At 47.8% G+C, this 19,299-nt stretch overlaps 1 protein-coding gene across 4 annotated transcripts in view; it reads right to left on the bottom strand.

Moving 5' to 3' along the window:
• hecw2b (HECT, C2 and WW domain containing E3 ubiquitin protein ligase 2b) overlaps window positions 1-19,299 on the bottom strand; it is an 87,798-nt gene that overhangs the window by 51,164 nt on the left and 17,335 nt on the right. For all 4 annotated transcript variants that reach the window (XM_090207297.1, XM_090207299.1, XM_090207298.1 and 1 more), the window contains exon 2: window positions 10,276-11,988. In XM_090207297.1, coding sequence (XP_090063423.1) covers window positions 10,276-10,645 — 370 coding nt within the window. In that variant the 5' untranslated portion in view covers window positions 10,646-11,988. The remainder of the gene's footprint in view (window positions 1-10,275; window positions 11,989-19,299) is intronic.

Below are 19,299 nucleotides of genomic sequence, written 5' to 3'. Positions count from 1 at the left end.
GAGATGTGTGTGTGTAGTGTATCTGTCACTCAGACAGTATGTGACAGAGATGTGTGTGTGTAGTGTATCTGTCACTCAGACAGTATGTGACAGAGATGTGTGTGTGTAGTGTATCTGTCACTCAGACAGTATGTGACAGAGATGTGTGTGTGTGTAGTGTATCTGTCACTCAGACAGTATGTGACAGAGATGTGTGTGTGTAGTGTATCTGTCACTCAGACAGTATGTGACAGAGATGTGTGTGTGTAGTGTATCTGTCACTCAGACAGTATGTGACAGAGATGTGTGTGTGTAGTGTATCTGTCACTCAGACAGTATGTGACAGAGATGTGTGTGTGTAGTGTATCTGTCACTCAGACAGTATGTGACAGAGATGTGTGTGTGTAGTGTATCTGTCACTCAGACAGTATGTGACAGAGATGTGTGTGTGTGTAGTGTATCTGTCACTCAGACAGTATGTGACAGAGATGTGTGTGTGTGTAGTGTATCTGTCACTCAGACAGTATGTGACAGAGATGTGTGTGTGTAGTGTATCTGTCACTCAGACAGTATGTGACAGAGATGTGTGTGTGTGTAGTGTATCTGTCACTCAGACAGTATGTGACAGAGATGTGTGTGTGTAGTGTATCTGTCACTCAGACAGTATGTGACAGAGATGTGTGTGTGTAGTGTATCTGTCACTCAGACAGTATGTGACAGAGATGTGTGTGTGTAGTGTATCTGTCACTCAGACAGTATGTGACAGAGATGTGTGTGTGTGTAGTGTATCTGTCACTCAGACAGTATGTGACAGAGATGTGTGTGTGTAGTGTATCTGTCACTCAGACAGTATGTGACAGAGATGTGTGTGTGTAGTGTATCTGTCACTCAGACAGTATGTGACAGAGATGTGTGTGTGTAGTGTATCTGTCACTCAGACAGTATGTGACAGAGATGTGTGTGTGTAGTGTATCTGTCACTCAGACAGTATGTGACAGAGATGTGTGTGTGTAGTGTATCTGTCACTCAGACAGTATGTGACAGAGATGTGTGTGTGTAGTGTATCTGTCACTCAGACAGTATGTGACAGAGATGTGTGTGTGTGTGTGTAGTGTATCTGTCACTCAGACAGTATGTGACAGAGATGTGTGTGTGTAGTGTATCTGTCACTCAGACAGTATGTGACAGAGATGTGTGTGTGTAGTGTATCTGTCACTCAGACAGTATGTGACAGAGATGTGTGTGTGTGTGTGTAGTGTATCTGTCACTCAGACAGTATGTGACAGAGATGTGTGTGTGTAGTGTATCTGTCACTCAGACAGTATGTGACAGAGATGTGTGTGTGTAGTGTATCTGTCACTCAGACAGTATGTGACAGAGATGTGTGTGTGTAGTGTATCTGTCACTCAGACAGTATGTGACAGAGATGTGTGTGTGTAGTGTATCTGTCACTCAGACAGTATGTGACAGAGATGTGTGTGTGTGTAGTGTATCTGTCACTCAGACAGTATGTGACAGAGATGTGTGTGTGTAGTGTATCTGTCACTCAGACAGTATGTGACAGAGATGTGTGTGTGTAGTGTATCTGTCACTCAGACAGTATGTGACAGAGATGTGTGTGTGTAGTGTATCTGTCACTCAGACAGTATGTGACAGAGATGTGTGTGTGTAGTGTATCTGTCACTCAGACAGTATGTGACAGAGATGTGTGTGTGTAGTGTATCTGTCACTCAGACAGTATGTGACAGAGATGTGTGTGTGTAGTGTATCTGTCACTCAGACAGTATGTGACAGAGATGTGTGTGTGTGTGTGTAGTGTATCTGTCACTCAGACAGTATGTGACAGAGATGTGTGTGTGTAGTGTATCTGTCACTCAGACAGTATGTGACAGAGATGTGTGTGTGTAGTGTATCTGTCACTCAGACAGTATGTGACAGAGATGTGTGTGTGTAGTGTATCTGTCACTCAGACAGTATGTGACAGAGATGTGTGTGTGTGTAGTGTATCTGTCACTCAGACAGTATGTGACAGAGATGTGTGTGTGTGTAGTGTATCTGTCACTCAGACAGTATGTGACAGAGATGTGTGTGTGTAGTGTATCTGTCACTCAGACAGTATGTGACAGAGATGTGTGTGTGTAGTGTATCTGTCACTCAGACAGTATGTGACAGAGATGTGTGTGTGTAGTGTATCTGTCACTCAGACAGTATGTGACAGAGATGTGTGTGTGTAGTGTATCTGTCACTCAGACAGTATGTGACAGAGATGTGTGTGTGTGTAGTGTATCTGTCACTCAGACAGTATGTGACAGAGATGTGTGTGTGTAGTGTATCTGTCACTCAGACAGTATGTGACAGAGATGTGTGTGTGTAGTGTATCTGTCACTCAGACAGTATGTGACAGAGATGTGTGTGTGTAGTGTATCTGTCACTCAGACAGTATGTGACAGAGATGTGTGTGTGTAGTGTATCTGTCACTCAGACAGTATGTGACAGAGATGTGTGTGTGTAGTGTATCTGTCACTCAGACAGTATGTGACAGAGATGTGTGTGTGTGTAGTGTATCTGTCACTCAGACAGTATGTGACAGAGATGTGTGTGTGTGTAGTGTATCTGTCACTCAGACAGTATGTGACAGAGATGTGTGTGTGTAGTGTATCTGTCACTCAGACAGTATGTGACAGAGATGTGTGTGTGTGTAGTGTATCTGTCACTCAGACAGTATGTGACAGAGATGTGTGTGTGTAGTGTATCTGTCACTCAGACAGTATGTGACAGAGATGTGTGTGTGTAGTGTATCTGTCACTCAGACAGTATGTGACAGAGATGTGTGTGTGTAGTGTATCTGTCACTCAGACAGTATGTGACAGAGATGTGTGTGTGTGTAGTGTATCTGTCACTCAGACAGTATGTGACAGAGATGTGTGTGTGTAGTGTATCTGTCACTCAGACAGTATGTGACAGAGATGTGTGTGTGTAGTGTATCTGTCACTCAGACAGTATGTGACAGAGATGTGTGTGTGTAGTGTATCTGTCACTCAGACAGTATGTGACAGAGATGTGTGTGTGTAGTGTATCTGTCACTCAGACAGTATGTGACAGAGATGTGTGTGTGTAGTGTATCTGTCACTCAGACAGTATGTGACAGAGATGTGTGTGTGTAGTGTATCTGTCACTCAGACAGTATGTGACAGAGATGTGTGTGTGTGTGTGTAGTGTATCTGTCACTCAGACAGTATGTGACAGAGATGTGTGTGTGTAGTGTATCTGTCACTCAGACAGTATGTGACAGAGATGTGTGTGTGTAGTGTATCTGTCACTCAGACAGTATGTGACAGAGATGTGTGTGTGTGTGTGTAGTGTATCTGTCACTCAGACAGTATGTGACAGAGATGTGTGTGTGTAGTGTATCTGTCACTCAGACAGTATGTGACAGAGATGTGTGTGTGTAGTGTATCTGTCACTCAGACAGTATGTGACAGAGATGTGTGTGTGTAGTGTATCTGTCACTCAGACAGTATGTGACAGAGATGTGTGTGTGTAGTGTATCTGTCACTCAGACAGTATGTGACAGAGATGTGTGTGTGTAGTGTATCTGTCACTCAGACAGTATGTGACAGAGATGTGTGTGTGTAGTGTATCTGTCACTCAGACAGTATGTGACAGAGATGTGTGTGTGTAGTGTATCTGTCACTCAGACAGTATGTGACAGAGATGTGTGTGTGTAGTGTATCTGTCACTCAGACAGTATGTGACAGAGATGTGTGTGTGTAGTGTATCTGTCACTCAGACAGTATGTGACAGAGATGTGTGTGTGTAGTGTATCTGTCACTCAGACAGTATGTGACAGAGATGTGTGTGTGTAGTGTATCTGTCACACAGACAGTATGTGACAGAGACGACCATGATGAATATGTCTCATGTGTTTTCACCCAGTCCCCCCTCAGAGCCACAACTCAACTCACACCATGTCACAATCAATAACATCTGGACAGGATCCAGGCCAGGGTGGCAAGTGACAGCAGTCACAAGTCCCCCACCCACACACACACAGACAGGGTTGGGGAGTAACCGATAACATGTAATCTGATTACAAAAAACTGTGACTGTAATGAATTAAATTAACCAGCTAAAATATTGTAATCAGATTACAGATACTTTTGAAAAACTACATCACTACATACATAAAAAATACATTATGACCCCTTTCTGTTTTCTCAATTCAGCATTGAAAAAAGGGTGCAGGTTTCAGTTTGTTCCACCTGAGAGAGTCTGACTACAAGTCAGAGACCACTATGATGACACACCAGATGATGACCAATCAGAGACCACTATGATGACACACCAGCACTATGTTCACACTACCTCCCCAGAGGCTCTGCATATTTAATCAATAACCCAGGTAATGTCACAATAAGTCACTACTGTCACTTGTATTATTTCCGTTACCCAGAAACCCTGTGCTTTTTCCTCAACAACAGAGAGGTGGAAAAGGAAGAGAGGAAGAGAGGAGGAGAGGAGAGAGAGGGGGATGGAGTGATGGAAGGGGAGAGAGAGGAGGATGGAGTGATGGAGGAGAGGAGGATGGAGTGATGGAGGGGGAGAGAGAGGAGGATGGAGTGATGGAGGAGAGGAGGATGAGTGATGGAGGGGTTAGAGAGAGGAGGATGGAGTGATGGAGGGGGGAGAGAGGAGGATGGAGTGATGGAGGGGGGGAGAGAGGAGGATGGAGTGATGGAGGAGAGGAGGATGTGTGATAGAGGGGTTAGAGAGAGGAGGATGGAGTGATGGAGGGGGGAGAGAGGAGGATGGTGTGATGGAGGAGAGGGAGAGAGGAGAGAGAGGGGGATGGAGTGATGGAGGGGGGAGAGAGGAGGATGGAGTGATGGAGGGGGGGAGAGAGGAGGATGGAGTGATGGAGGGGCTAGAGAGAGGAGGATGGAGTGATGGAGGAGAGGAGGATGAGTGATGGAGGGGTTAGAGAGAGAGGATGGAGTGATGGAGGGGGAGAGAGAGGAGGATGGAGTGATGGAGGAGAGGAGGATGAGTGATGGAGGGGGAAAGAGAGGAGGATGGGGTGATGGAGGGGGAGAGAGAGGAGGATGGAGTGATGGAGGAGAGGAGGCTGAGTGATGGAGGGGTTAGAGAGAGGAGGATGGAGTGATGTAGGGGGAGAGAGAGGAGGATGGAGTGATGGAGGAGATGAGAGAAAGGAGGATGGAGTGATGGAGGAGATGAGAGAGAGGAGGATGGAGTGATGGAGGAGATGAGAGAGAGGAGGATGGAGTGATGGAGGAGAGGAGAGAGAGGAGGATGGAGTGATGGAGGGGGAGAGAGAGGAGGATGGAGTGATGGAGGAGATGAGAGAGAGGAGGATGGAGTGATGGAGGAGAGGAGAGAGAGGAGGATGGAGTGATGGAGGGGGAGAGAGAGGAGGATGGAGGAGTGATGGAGGAGATGAGAGAGAGGAGGATGGAGGAGTGATGGAGGAGATGAGAGAGAGGAGGATGGAGTGATGGAGGAGAGGAGAGAGAGGAGGATGGAGTGATGAAGGAGATGAGAGAGAGGGGAGGCAGGGCAGACGGTAGGTGCCAGTAATGGAGCCGTGTTGGCTCCAGGGCAGGGGTGGATGGCCCAGGGCCAGAATGATGCATCTCTCTGGGGGACACATCTCAGGTCCTCCCCCCCGGTCAATACCTCCACACACAGAGCCTGGTGTAGAGAGTGGATGGATCTCCTTTCACTGGCCATCACTCTCTCTACTGGCTGCTGCTGACACTATAGTGTTCAGGATGTGTGTATAAGTGTGTGTGTGTGTGTGTGTGTGTGTGTGTGTGTGTGTGTGTGTGTGTGTGTGTGTGTGTGTGTGTCAGTAAGTGCCCTCTGATAGCAGGCTGATGATAATGAGAAGATAATTAAAGAACTGAAGCTGTTACCACTATTCACTACTGTCCAGAATGTACAGAAGTCCACTATTCACTACTGTCCAGAATGTACAGAAGTCCACTACTGTCCAGGATGTACAGAAGTCCACTATTCACTACTGTCCAGGATGTACAGAAGTCCACTATTCACTACTGTCCAGGATGTACAGAAGTCCACTATTCACTATTGTCCAGGATGTACAGAAGTCCACTATTCACTACTGTCCAGGATGTACAGAAGTCCACTATTCACTACTGTCCAGGATGTACAGAAGACCACTATTCACTACTGTCCAGGATGTACAGAAGTCCACTACTCACTATTGTCCAGGATGTACAGAAGTCCACTACTCACTATTGTCCAAAAGTCCAGGCAGAAAGGCACACACCTGTCTATATAAGGTCCCACAGTTCACCGTGCATGTCAGACCGAAAATCAAACCATGAGGTGGAAGGAATTGTCCGTAGAGCTCCGAGACAGGATTGTGTAGCGGCACATATCTGGGGAAGGGTACCAAAACATTTCTGCAGCATTGAAGATCCCCAAGAACACCAGTGGCCTCCATCCTTCTTAAATGGAAGATGTTTGGAACCACCAAGACTCTTCCTAGAGCTGGCCGCCCGGCCAAACTGAGCCATTGGGGAGAAGGGCCTTGGTCAGGGAGGTGACCAAGAACCCAATGGTCACTCTGACAGAGCTCCATAGGTCCTCTGTGGAGATGGGAGAACCTTCCAGAAGGACAACAATCTCTGCAGCACTCCACCAATCAGGCCTTAATGATAGAGTGGCCACTCCTCGGTAAAATGCACGGTAGCCCGCTTACAGTTTGCCAAAAAGCACCTAAAAGGACTCAAAAGGACGAGAAACAAGATTCTCTGGTCTGATGAAACCAAGATTCAACTTTTTGGCCTGAAAGCCAAGTGTCAAGTCTGGAGGAAACCTGGCACCATCCCTACGGTGAAGTGTGGTGGTGGCAGCATCATGCTGTGGGGATGTTTTTCATCGGCAGGGACTGGGAGACTAGTCAGGATCGAGGGAAAGATGAACGGAGCAAAGTACAGAGAGCTCCTCATTGAAAACCTGCTCCAGCGGGCTCAGGACCTGAGACCTTCGCCCGAAGGTTCACCTTCCTACAGAACAATGACCCTAAGCACAGCCAAGACAACGCAGGTGTGCCTTCAGGACAAGTCTCTGAATGTCCTTGAGTAGCCCAGCCAGAGCCCGGACTTGAACCCGAGCGAACATCTCTGGAGAGACCTGAAAATAGCTGTGCAGCAACACTCCCCAACCAATCTGATAGAACTCGAGAGGATCTGCAGAGAAGAATGGGAGAAACTTACCAAATACAGGTGTGCCAAGCTTGTAGAGTCATACCCAAGAAGACTCGAGGCTGTAATCACTGCCAAAGGTGCTTCAACAAAATACTGAGTAAAGGGTCTGAATACTTATGTAAATGTGACAATGTTGTATTCAGCATTTCACGGTAAGGTCTACTACACCTGTTGTATTCAGCATTTCACGGTAAGGTCTACTACACCTGTTGTATTCAGCATTTCACGGTAAGGTCTACTACACCTGTTGTATTCAGCATTTCACGGTAAGGTCTACCTACACCTGTTGTATTCAGCATTTCACGGTAAGGTCTACTACACCTGTTGTCTTCAGCATTTCACGGTAAGGTCTACCTACACCTGTTGTATTCAGCATTTCACGGTAAGGTCTACTACACCTGTTGTATTCAGCATTTCACGGTAAAGTCTACCTACACCTGTTGTATTCAGCATTTCACGGTAAGGTCTACTACACCTGTTGTATTCAGCATTTCACGGTAAGGTCTACCTACACCTGTTGTATTCAGCATTTCACGGTAAGGTCTACTACACCTGTTGTATTCAGCATTTCACGGTAAGGTCTACCTACACCTGTTTATTCAGCATTTCACGGTAAGGTCTACTACACCTGTTGTAATCAGCATTTCACGGTAAGGTCTACCTACACCTGTTGTATTCAGCATTTCACGGTAAGGTCTACTACACCTGTTGTATTCAGCATTTCACGGTAAGGTCTACCTACACCTGTTGTATTCAGCATTTCACGGTAAGGTCTACTACACCTGTTGTATTCAGCATTTCACGGTAAGGTCTACTACACCTGTTGTATTCAGCATTTCACGGTAAGGTCTACCTACACCTGTTGTATTCAGCATTTCACTGTAAGGTCTACCTACACCTGTTGTATTCAGCATTTCACGGTAAGGTCTACTACACCTGTTGTATTCAGCATTTCACGGTAAGGTCTACCTACACCTGTTGTATTCAGCATTTCACGGTAAGGTCTACTACACCTGTTGTATTCAGCATTTCACGGTAAGGTCTACCTACACCTGTTGTATTCAGCATTTCACGGTAAGGTCTACCTACACCTGTTGTATTCCGCGCATGTGACAAATACAATTTGATTTGAAAAAGTCAAGGGGTCTGAATCCTTTCTGAATGCACTGTAGCTAATATACACACACACTGTGATTATCTCAGCCTGCCTGGCTGTGGTCCAGTGTATTCATCACATGCACTTCACGTAGTGCCCCCAAAACAAACAAACAAACAAACAAACAAACAAACGTAGTGCTTTCACCTCCCTTCCCCATCCCCCCCTCTCACCCTACCTCCCTTCCCCATCCTCCCCCTCTCACCCTACCTCCCTTCCCCATCCTCCCCCTCTCACCCTACCTCCCTTCCCCATCATCCCCCTCTCACCCTACCTCCCGTCCCCATCCTCCCCCTCTCACCCTACCTCCCTTCCCCATCCTCCCCCTCTCACCCTACCTCCCTTCCCCATCCTCCCCCTCTCACCCTACCTCCCTTCCCCATCCTCCCCCTCTCACCCTACCTCCCTTACCCATTCACCCCCTCTCACCCTACCTCCTTTCCCCATCCTCCCCCTCTCACCCTACCTCCCAAGCCATTTTCCCCCTCTCACCCTACCTCCCTTCCCCATCCTCCCCCTCTCACCCTACCTCCCTTCCCCATTCTCCCCCTCTCACCCTACCTCCTTTCCCCATCCTCCCCCTCTCACCCTCTCTCCCTTCCCCATCCTCCCCCTCTCACCCTACCTCCCTTATCCATCCTCCCCCTCTCACCCTACCTCCCTTCCCCATCCTCCCCCTCTCACCCTACCTCCCTTCCCCATTCTCCCCCTCTCACCCTACCTCCCTTCCCCATTCACCCCCTCTCACCCTACCTCCTTTCCCCATCCTCCCCCTCTCACCCTACCTCCCTTCCCCATTCTCCCCCTCTCACCCTACCTCCCTTCCCCATTCACCCCCTCTCACCCTACCTCCTTTCCCCATCCTCCCCCTCTCACCCTACCTCCCAAGCCATTTTCCCCCTCTCACCCTACCTCCCTTCCCCATCCTCCCCCTCTCACCCTACCTCCCTTCCCCATCCTCCCCCTCTCACCCTACCTCCCTTCCCCATTCACCCCCTCTCACCCTACCTCCTTTCCCCATCCTCCCCCTCTCACCCTACCTCCCAAGCCATTTTCCCCCTCTCACCCTACCTCCCTTCCCCATCCTCCCCCTCTCACCCTACCTCCCTTCCCCATTCTCCCCCTCTCACCCTACCTCCTTTCCCCATCCTCCCCCTCTCACCCTCTCTCCCTTCCCCATCCTCCCCCTCTCACCCTACCTCCCTTATCCATCCTCCCCTTCTCACCCTACCTCCCACCCTCCCCATCTCACCCTACTTCCCTTCCCCATCCCCCCCCCTCTTCTTCCCTCTCATCCTACCTCCCACTCCCCTCTCTTCCTCCCACCTCTCTACCTCCCCCTCCCTTCCTCCCTCTCATCATCCCTCCTTCCCCCTCTCATCCTACTTCCCTCCCCCCTCTCTTCCTCCCTCTCATCCTACCTACCTCCCTACCTCCCCCCTCCCTTCCTTCTTCCCCCTCTCATCCTACCTCTCATCCTACTTCCCTCCCCCCTCCAATCCTCCCTCTCATCATCCCTCCTTCCCCCTCTCATCCTCCCTCTCATCATCCCTCCTTCCCCCTCTCATCCTACCACTCATCCTACTTCCCTCCCCCCTCTCCTCCTCCCTCTCATCCTACCTACCTCCCTCCCTCCCCTCTCTTCCTCCCTCTCATCCTACCTCCCGCCCCCTCTCTTCCTACCTCCCTCCCTCCTCTCTTCCCCCGTCCTTGGTCTCCATTGAGGATCTTGTTCTATGATTGGTGTGTGTGTTTAAAATGTGAAGGTAACTAAATGAATGTCCAACTTTCTGGGAATGGGACAATAAAGGAAAACTTGACATAACTTGACCCCCCTACCCCTTCTTCCTCTGAAGATGGTCTAGTCCTCCCCCTGTGTCTCACCGATATGGTAGAGTCCGATCCAGTCCGTGGCGTCCACTTCCTCCTTGATGTCCCAGTTGATGACCAGGTTTTGGCCCCGCCCCATCGTGAACTCGTATGTCGACGCAGTCAGCGATGACCTGCTCTCCGAGGTCACCAGGTCCGTGTCGCTATTGGCCCTTTGTAGTCCGCCGCCATGACCCTCTCCATGACCTCCGACCCCTGACCGTTCACCAGCTGACCTTTCCCCGCCGTGACCCCTAGGGCCAATGCCATCACCGCCCTGGGCTGAGAGGGAGCGCAGGTTTTCAGGGCTGAGAGTGTAGCGCATGTGGGGGTTGCGCCTCCTCACCACCAGGAGATGCTCACGAGCAGTGGGAGTGGTCGTCATGGTGACCACAGGGGAGAAGGGAGGAGGGGATTGGGGGTGAGATGGGGGTTGAGAGGGGTGGGGGTGATGGTGATGATGGGGGGAGTGGTGGTGATGGGAGGGGGAGGAAGGGTGGGGGCGGGGGCGGGGGGGGAGGACAGCCGTGGCGAGGGAGGGGCGAATGGTGGAGGTTGAGCAGGGGAGGGGGGAGAACTGTGTGCCTCGCCCAAAGCTAGAGCCAGAGAGGAGGGCCACAGGCCAGGAGGCCACAGCACAGGGCCAGAGACAGCCTGGTAGAGCCTACTAGAACCTAATAGAACATACTAGAACCTAATAGAGCATACTAGAACCTAAGAGAACATATTATAATCTAATAGACCATAACAGAACATACTAGAACCTCTTAGAACGTACTAGAACCTAATAGAACATTCTAGAAGCTGACGCGCTAGCTACGGTCAGTAGAAGCCACTAGATTCAATACTACGGCCTGGATCCAACAAGCAGCCAAGCCCAGACACAGGTCAGAGGTCAGAGGTTAGCTAACACATCTCCACTTGTAAGGAGGTTTTCTCTTGCCACTGTGCTGCTGCCTGCTCTCTGGAAGTCAGAAATAGGTTTACTAAGGTGACTACTGTAAAGCACTTTGTGAGAAATGTTGCTGTAAAAAGGCTTTTATAAATAAAGTTTGATTGAGTGATTGTGGAATTTGAGGCCTGTGATCCAGTCTTCCTATTAGTTGAGATGAACAGGAAGTGAGGTGGGCTGATGCTGAGGTCACATCCTGTTTTCTCCTGTCCGTTCAGCGCTGGTCCAGCCCAGTTTCACATCAGAACATTTAGCTTCACTTCATTACTCAGTGCAGTACAACTGGAGTGGTTCAAGATTTCAATCTAGGGATGGGCTGTACCATGGCTCTTACACACAGGCCCTGAGGCTGCATGTTGGGAGGGGGGAGAGAGAGGGAGGGAGGGGATGAGGGGGGGGCGAAGCTCCTCTCTCCCCCTCGTCTGTTTGGGGAGGGGTGGAGTGGAAGGATGTGGGATTGTAGTCTAGTTGGAACTAGGGTGGTCTGGGGTAGGATGTTGGATTGTAGTCTAGTTGGAACTAGGGTGGTCTGGGGTAGGATGTGGGATTGTAGTCTAGTTGGAACTAGGGTGGTCTGGGGTAGGATGTTGGATTGTAGTCTAGTTGGAACTAGGGTGATCTGGGGTAGGATGTTGGATTGTAGTCTAGTTGCAACTAGGGTGGTCTGGGGTAGGCTGTTGTCCTCTTCCAGGGGGGACAGAATGGGGTGAGAGGGGGGAGAGAGGGAGACTGCAGGCCTGAGGTGGTGGTGGAGGTGATGAAGGGAGGCTGGACACCTGTGAGAGAAGGAGAGACAGAGGGAGGGGGAGAAAGTAGGAGGGGACGTCAGAGATACAGCATAACGCCCAGGATCAACCAATGACAGGAGAATGACAGGAACAACAGAAGCATTGTTTATCAGACTTGATCACCATCATTGCAACGGCCTCCATTACACTTGATTTGGAACAGAACAAGCTACCCCCAGCTTCCTAATCAACGACAGCCCTAACACTTGATTTGGAACAGAACAAGCTACCCCCAGCTTCCTAATCAACGGCAGCCCTAACACTTGATTTGGAACAGAACAAGCTACCCCCAGCTTCCTAATCAACGGCAGCCCTAACACTTGATTTGGAACAGAACAAGTTACCCCAGCTTCCTAATCAACGTCAGCCCTAACACTTGATTTGGAACAGAACAAGCTACCCCCAGCTTCCTAATCAATGGCAGCCCTAACACTTGATTTGGAACAGAACAAGTTACCCCAGCTTCCTAATCAACGTCAGCCCTAACACTTGATTTGGAACAGAACAAGCTACCCCCAGCTTCCTAATCAACGGCAGCCCTAACACTTGATTTGGAACAGAACAAGCTACCCCCAGCTTCCTAATCAACGGCAGCCCTAACGTTTGATTTGGAACAGAACAAGCTACCCCAGCTTCCTAATCAACGGCAGCCCTAACACTTGACTTGGAACAGAACAAGCTACCCCCAGCTTCCTAATCAACGGCAGCCCTAACACTTGATTTGGAACAGAACAAGCTACCCCCAGCTTCCTAATCAACGGCAGCCCTAACACTTGATTTGGAACAGAACAAGCTACCCCCAGCTTCCTAATCAACGGCAGCCCTAACACTTGATTTGGAACAGAACAAGCTACCCCCAGCTTCCTAATCAACGGCAGCCCTAACACTTGATTTGGAACAGAACACGCTACCCCCAGCTTCCTAATCAACGGCAGCCCTAACACTTGATTTGGAACAGAACAAGCTACCCCCAGCTTCCTAATCAACGGCAGCCCTAACACTTGATTTGGAACAGAACAAGCTACCCCCAGCTTCCTCATCAACGACAGCCCTAACACTTGATTTGGAACAGAACAAGCTACCCCCAGCTTCCTAATCAACGGCAGCCCTAACACTTGATTTGGAACAGAACAAGCTACCCCCAGCTTCCTAATCAACGGCAGCCCTAACACTTGACTTGGAACAGAACAAGCTACCCCCAGCTTCCTAATCAACGGCAGCCCTAACACTTGATTTGGAACAGAACAAGCTACCCCCAGCTTCCTAATCAACGGCAGCCCTAACACTTGATTTGGAACAGAACAAGCTACCCCCAGCTTCCTAATCAACGGCAGCCCTAACACTTGACTTGGAACAGAACAAGCTACCCCCAGCTTCCTAATCAACGGCCGCTGTTTCACCTGAAAACAGTAGCTACAGTGACCAACGGCATATACAGAACTGATCTTCCACTCAAATAAATATTGGACATGTATTTACTCGGCTGAGGGCCGTTGTTCCAGTTTCCCCAATAGCAACAGCAGACAAACCACCGATTGTGACTTCACTGTAACAGGCAGCCAATTGGTGATGAGGGAGGGACCCACTGGAGAAAACCCACGCTGTATCACTCCCCTGTTAACACAGTGCTTTAGATCAACCTCCCACCCTGTTAACACAGTGTTTTAGATCAACCTCCCTCCCTGTTAATACAGTGTTTTAGATCAACCTCCCTCCCTGTTAATACAGTGCTTTAGATCAACCTCCCACCCTGTTAACACAGTGCTTTAGATCAACCTCCCTCCCTGTTAACACAGTGTTTTAGGTCAACCTCCCTCCCTGTTAACACAGTGTTTTAGATCCACCTCCCTCCCTGTTAACACAGTGTTTTAGATCAACCTCCCTCCCTGTTAACACAGTGCTTTAGATCAACCTCCCTCCCTGTTAACACAGTGTTTTAGATCAACCTCCCTCCCTGTTAACACAGTGCTTTAGATCAACCTCCCTCCCTGTTAACACAGTGCTTTAGATCAACCTCCCTCCCTGTTAACACAGTGCTTTAAATCAACCTCACTCCCTGTTAACACAGTGCTTTAGATCAACCTCCCTGTTAACACAGTGCTTTAGATCAACCTCACTCCCCTGTTAACACAGTGCTTTAGATCAACCTCACTCCCCTGTTAACACAGTGCTTTAGATCAACCTCCCTCCCTGTTAACACAGTGTTTTAGATCAACCTCCCTCCCTGTTAACACAGTGTTTTAGATCAACCTCCCTCCCTGTTAACACAGTGCTTTAGATCAACCTCCCTCCCTGTTAACACAGTGCTTTAGATCAACCTCCCTCCCTGTTAACACAGTGTTTCAGTTCAACCTCCCTCCAATCCCTAGCCTGCCTCTTCTCTCCTCCATCCTACCTTGTCTCTCTTCCATCCTCTCTCATATCTTCCCTCCCTCATATATCTTCCCTCCTCTCTCCTCCATCCTCTCTCCTTCCTCCTCTCTCATGTATCTTCCCTCCTCTCTCCTCCCTCTCCCAACCCTTGTCTCTCTTCCCTCGTCTCTCCTACCTCTTCCCTCGTCTCTCCATCCTGCTCCCTCCTCCTCCCTCTTTCCTAATCAGGTCTTAACATCAGTCGATCTGGCCAAACCTGTGAGGGAATGACCCATAGTCACTCGTGGCATCTCTGGTGGGGTATGAGAGATGGGAGAAAAGAGAGAGAGAGAGAGAGAGAGAGAGAGAGAGAGAGAGAGAGAGAGAGAGAGAGAGAGGTGTGTCCAGTCCACAATAACACTGCAGTTAATAGCGTGGGGAGAAAGGCCATGTCCCATCCTGTGAATCCTTTATTAGTCTCCCTCATTACTAGTGTCCTGGTTGGAGGATTCCAGATGTCCTGCTTATACCCTCCTGATTCTGGGAAACATCCAACTGGGAGTTTGGGAAAAAACTTCAAAGTTCCCAGAATTTTTCAAAAACCTAACTCCCTCTTAAACATGTAAACCACAAAGAAGCTAAAACTGAGGCGCATTAGTTTTATCAGGCTACTGAGGAACATATTGATCTCTCTTCCTGTAGACTGTGGTTACATTAGTACTAGCAGGCTACTGAGGAACATATTGATCTCTCTTCCTGTAGACTGTGGTTACATTAGTACTAGCAGGCTACTGAGGAACATATTGATCTCTCTTCCTGTAGACTGTGGTTACATTAGTACTAGCAGGCTACTGAGGAACATATTGATCTCTCTTCCTGTAGACTGTGGTTACATTAGTACTAGCAGGCTACTGAGGAACATATTGATCTCTCTTCCTGTAGACTGTGGTTACATTAGTACTAGCAGGCTACTGAGGAACATATTGATCTCTCTTCCTGTAGGCTGTGGTTACATTAGTACTAGCAGGCTACTGAGGAACATATTGATCTCTCTTCCTGTAGACTGTGGTTACATTAGTACTAGCAGGCTACTGAGGAACATATTGATCTCTCTTCCTGTAGACTGTGGTTACATTAGTACTAGCAGGCTACTGAGGAACATATTGATCTCTCTTCCTGTAGACTGTGGTTACATTAGTACTAGCAGGCTACTGAGGAACATATTGATCTCTCTTCCTGTAGACTGTGGTTACATTAGTACTAGCAGGCTACTGAGGAACATATTGATCTCTCTTCCTGTAGACTGTGGTAACATTAGTACTAGCAGGCTACTGAGGAACATATTGATCACTCTTCCTGTAGACTGTGGTTACATTAGTACTAGCAGGCTACTGAGGAACATATTGATCTCTCTTCCTGTAGACTGTGGTTACATTAGTACTAGCAGGCTACTGAGGAACATATTGATCTCTCTTCCTGTAGACTGTGGTAACATTAGTACTAGCAGGCTACTGAGGAACATATTGATCTTTCTTCCTGTAGACTGTGGTTACATTAGTACTAGCAGGCTACTGAGGAACATATTGATCTCTCTTCCTGTAGACTGTGGTTACATTAGTACTAGCAGGCTACTGAGGAACATATTGATCTCTCTTCCTGTAGACTGTGGTTACATTAGCTCTAGCAGGCTACTGAGGAACATATTGATCTCTCTTCCTGTAGACTGTGGTTACATTAGCACTAGCAGGCTACTGAGGAACATATTGATCTCTCTTCCTGTAGACTGTGGTTACATTAGTACTAGCAGGCTACTGAGGAACATATTGATCTCTCTTCCTGTAGACTGTGGTTACATTAGTACTAGCAGGCTACTGAGGAACATATTGATCTATCTTCCTGTAGACTGTGGTTACATTAGTACTAGCAGGCTACTGAGGAACATATTGATCTCTCTTCCTGTAGACTGTGGTTACATTAGTACTAGCAGGCTACTGAGGAACATATTGATCTCTCTTCCTGTCTAGACTGTGGTTACATTAGCTCTAGCAGGCTACTGAGGAACATATTGATCTCTCTTCCTGTAGACTGTGGTTACATTAGTACTAGCAGGCTACTGAGGAACATATTGATCTCTCTTCCTGTCTAGACTGTGGTTACATTAGTACTAGCAGGCTACTGAGGAACATATTGATCTCTCTTCCTGTCTAGACTGTGGTTACATTAGTACTAGCAGGCTACTGAGGAACATATTGATCTCTCTTCCTCTAGACTGTGGTTACATTAGTACTAGCAGGCTACTGAGGAACATATTGATCTCTCTTCCTGTAGACTGTGGTTACATTAGTACTAGCAGGCTACTGAGGAACATATTGATCTCTCTTCCTGTAGACTGTGGTTACATTAGTACTAGCAGGCTACTGAGGAACATATTGATCTCTCTTCCTGTAGACTGTGGTTACATTAGTACTAGCAGGCTACTGAGGAACATATTGATCTCTCTTCCTGTAGACTGTGGTTACATTAGTACTAGCAGGCTACTGAGGAACATATTGATCTCTCTTCCTGTAGACTGTGGTTACATTAGTACTAGCAGGCTACTGAGGAACATATTGATCTCTCTTCCTGTAGACTGTGGTTACATTAGTACTAGCAGGCTACTGAGGAACATATTGATCTCTCTTCCTGTAGACTGTGGTTACATTAGTACTAGCAGGCTACTGAGGAACATATTGATCTCTCTTCCTGTAGACTGTGGTAACATTAGTACTAGCAGGCTACTGAGGAACATATTGATCTCTCTTCCTGTAGACTGTGGTTACATTAGTACTAGCAGGCTACTGAGGAACATATTGATCTCTCTTCCTGTAGACTGTGGTTACATTAGTACTAGCAGGCTACTGAGGAACATATTGATCTCTCTTCCTGTAGACTGTGGTTACATTAGCTCTAGCAGGCTACTGAGGAACATATTGATCTCTCTTCCTGTAGACTGTGGTTACATTAGCACTAGCAGGCTACTGAGGAACATATTGATCTCTCTTCCTGTAGACTGTGGTTACATTAGTACTAGCAGGCTACTGAGGAACATATTGATCTCTCTTCCTGTAGACTGTGGTTACATTAGTACTAGCAGGCTACTGAGGAACATATTGATCTATCTTCCTGTAGACTGTGGTTACATTAGTACTAGCAGGCTACTGAGGAACATATTGATCTCACTTCCTGTAGACTGTGGTTACATTAGTACTAGCAGGCTACTAAGGAACATATTGATCTCTCTTCCTGTAGACTGTGGTTACATTAGTACTAGCAGGCTACTGAGGAACATATTGATCTATCTTCCTGTAGACTGTGGTTACATTAGTACTAGCAGGCTACTGAGGAACATATTGATCTCACTTCCTGTAGACTGTGGTTACATTAGTACTAGCAGGCTACTAAGGAACATATTGATCTCTCTTCCTGTAGACTGTGGTTACATTAGTACTAGCAGGCTACTGAGGAACATATTGATCTCTCTTCCTGTCTAGACTGTGGTTACATTAGCTCTAGCAGGCTACTGAGGAACATATTGATCTCTCTTCCTGTAGACTGTGGTTACATTAGCTCTAGCAGGCTACTGAGGAACATATTGATCTCTCTTCCTGTAGACTGTGGTTTCTCTTAGCAGTCTTACCATCTCGTGCTCACTTCCCCTCTCGCTGTCTCTCTCTCTGTATCTGTCTCTCTCTCTGTCTAACTCTCTCTGTCTAACTCTGTCTAACTCTCTCTCTCTATCTATTTTCATCAATATCATCTCTCATTCCCTCTCTCCAAAACAAGGTCTTCTGTTGCCATGGCAAAAGTCATTACGCCAAACCAGACACATTGGCACGCATGAACGCACACACACAAGCACAAACAAACCCAGACACCCAGAGTCATAAAACGAACAAGAGTGCAGGCAGAAACACAACAATCTAAAAACACAACAACCAATCAATCACTTTCTCTGTCAGCCTCTCTCTCACTCCCACATGGAGCGTGGTTGGCTCCCTCCCCTCCTCCCACACGCTGTCCATTCCCTTCCCGTCTGCGTTCACAGGTCTGCTATAAACAGGAGTAGACACACATACAGCTGGAGGGAACGGGAGAGGCAGGACTGAAGGGAGAGCAGGGCAGGTGGTACACTAGAATGTTGCTTATGTAAGTAGTTGATAGGATAGACAGGGGAACAGAGGGTTCTGTCATGTTCTTCACACACTGAGGAGGGAGGGAGAGAGAGAGAGAGAGAGAGAGAGAGAGAGAGAGAGAGACAGAGGCAGAGAGACAGAGAGAGAGAAAGACAGTGTCTATAGCTGCATGTAATACAAAGAAAACATGCTTGAGAAAAGAATGTATCTCATGCAGCATATTGGTAAGTGTGCGTGTGTGTGTGTGTGTGTGTGTGTGTGTGTGTGTGTGTGTGTGTGTGTGTGTGTGTGTGTGTGTGTGTGTGTGTGTGTGTGTGTGTGTAATGCCAAGTGTGGGAGGCATACAGCATATGAACGCTTACTTTAACACAATGTTCAGTGTGTGTGTGTGTGTGTGTGTGTGTGTGTGTGTGTGTGTGTGTGTGTGTGTGTGTGTGTGTGTGTGGTGTGTGTGTGTGTGTACATGTAAAATGTTAGGCTATATGATGTGACATAGTAGCTAGCTGGGGTACACTGTCTACCAACACAGATCACTAACAGACAGTCTGTCTACCAACACAGATCACTAACAAAACAGACAGTCTGTCTACCAACTCAGATCACTAACAAAACAGACAGTCTGACTACCAACTCAGATCACTAACAAAACAGACAGTCTGACTACCAACACAGATCAAGAAACAGACAGTCTGACTACCAACTCAGATCACTAACAAAACAGACAGTCTGACTACCAACTCAGATCACTAACAAAACAGACAGTCTGACTACCAAC

The sequence above is a fragment of the Oncorhynchus mykiss genome, chromosome 18 (genome assembly GCF_057628025.1).
Source record: "Oncorhynchus mykiss isolate SJ-2025 chromosome 18, ASM5762802v1, whole genome shotgun sequence".
Classification (NCBI taxonomy): domain Eukaryota; kingdom Metazoa; phylum Chordata; class Actinopteri; order Salmoniformes; family Salmonidae; genus Oncorhynchus; species Oncorhynchus mykiss.
This window is presented reverse-complemented; position numbering and strand designations above follow the sequence as displayed.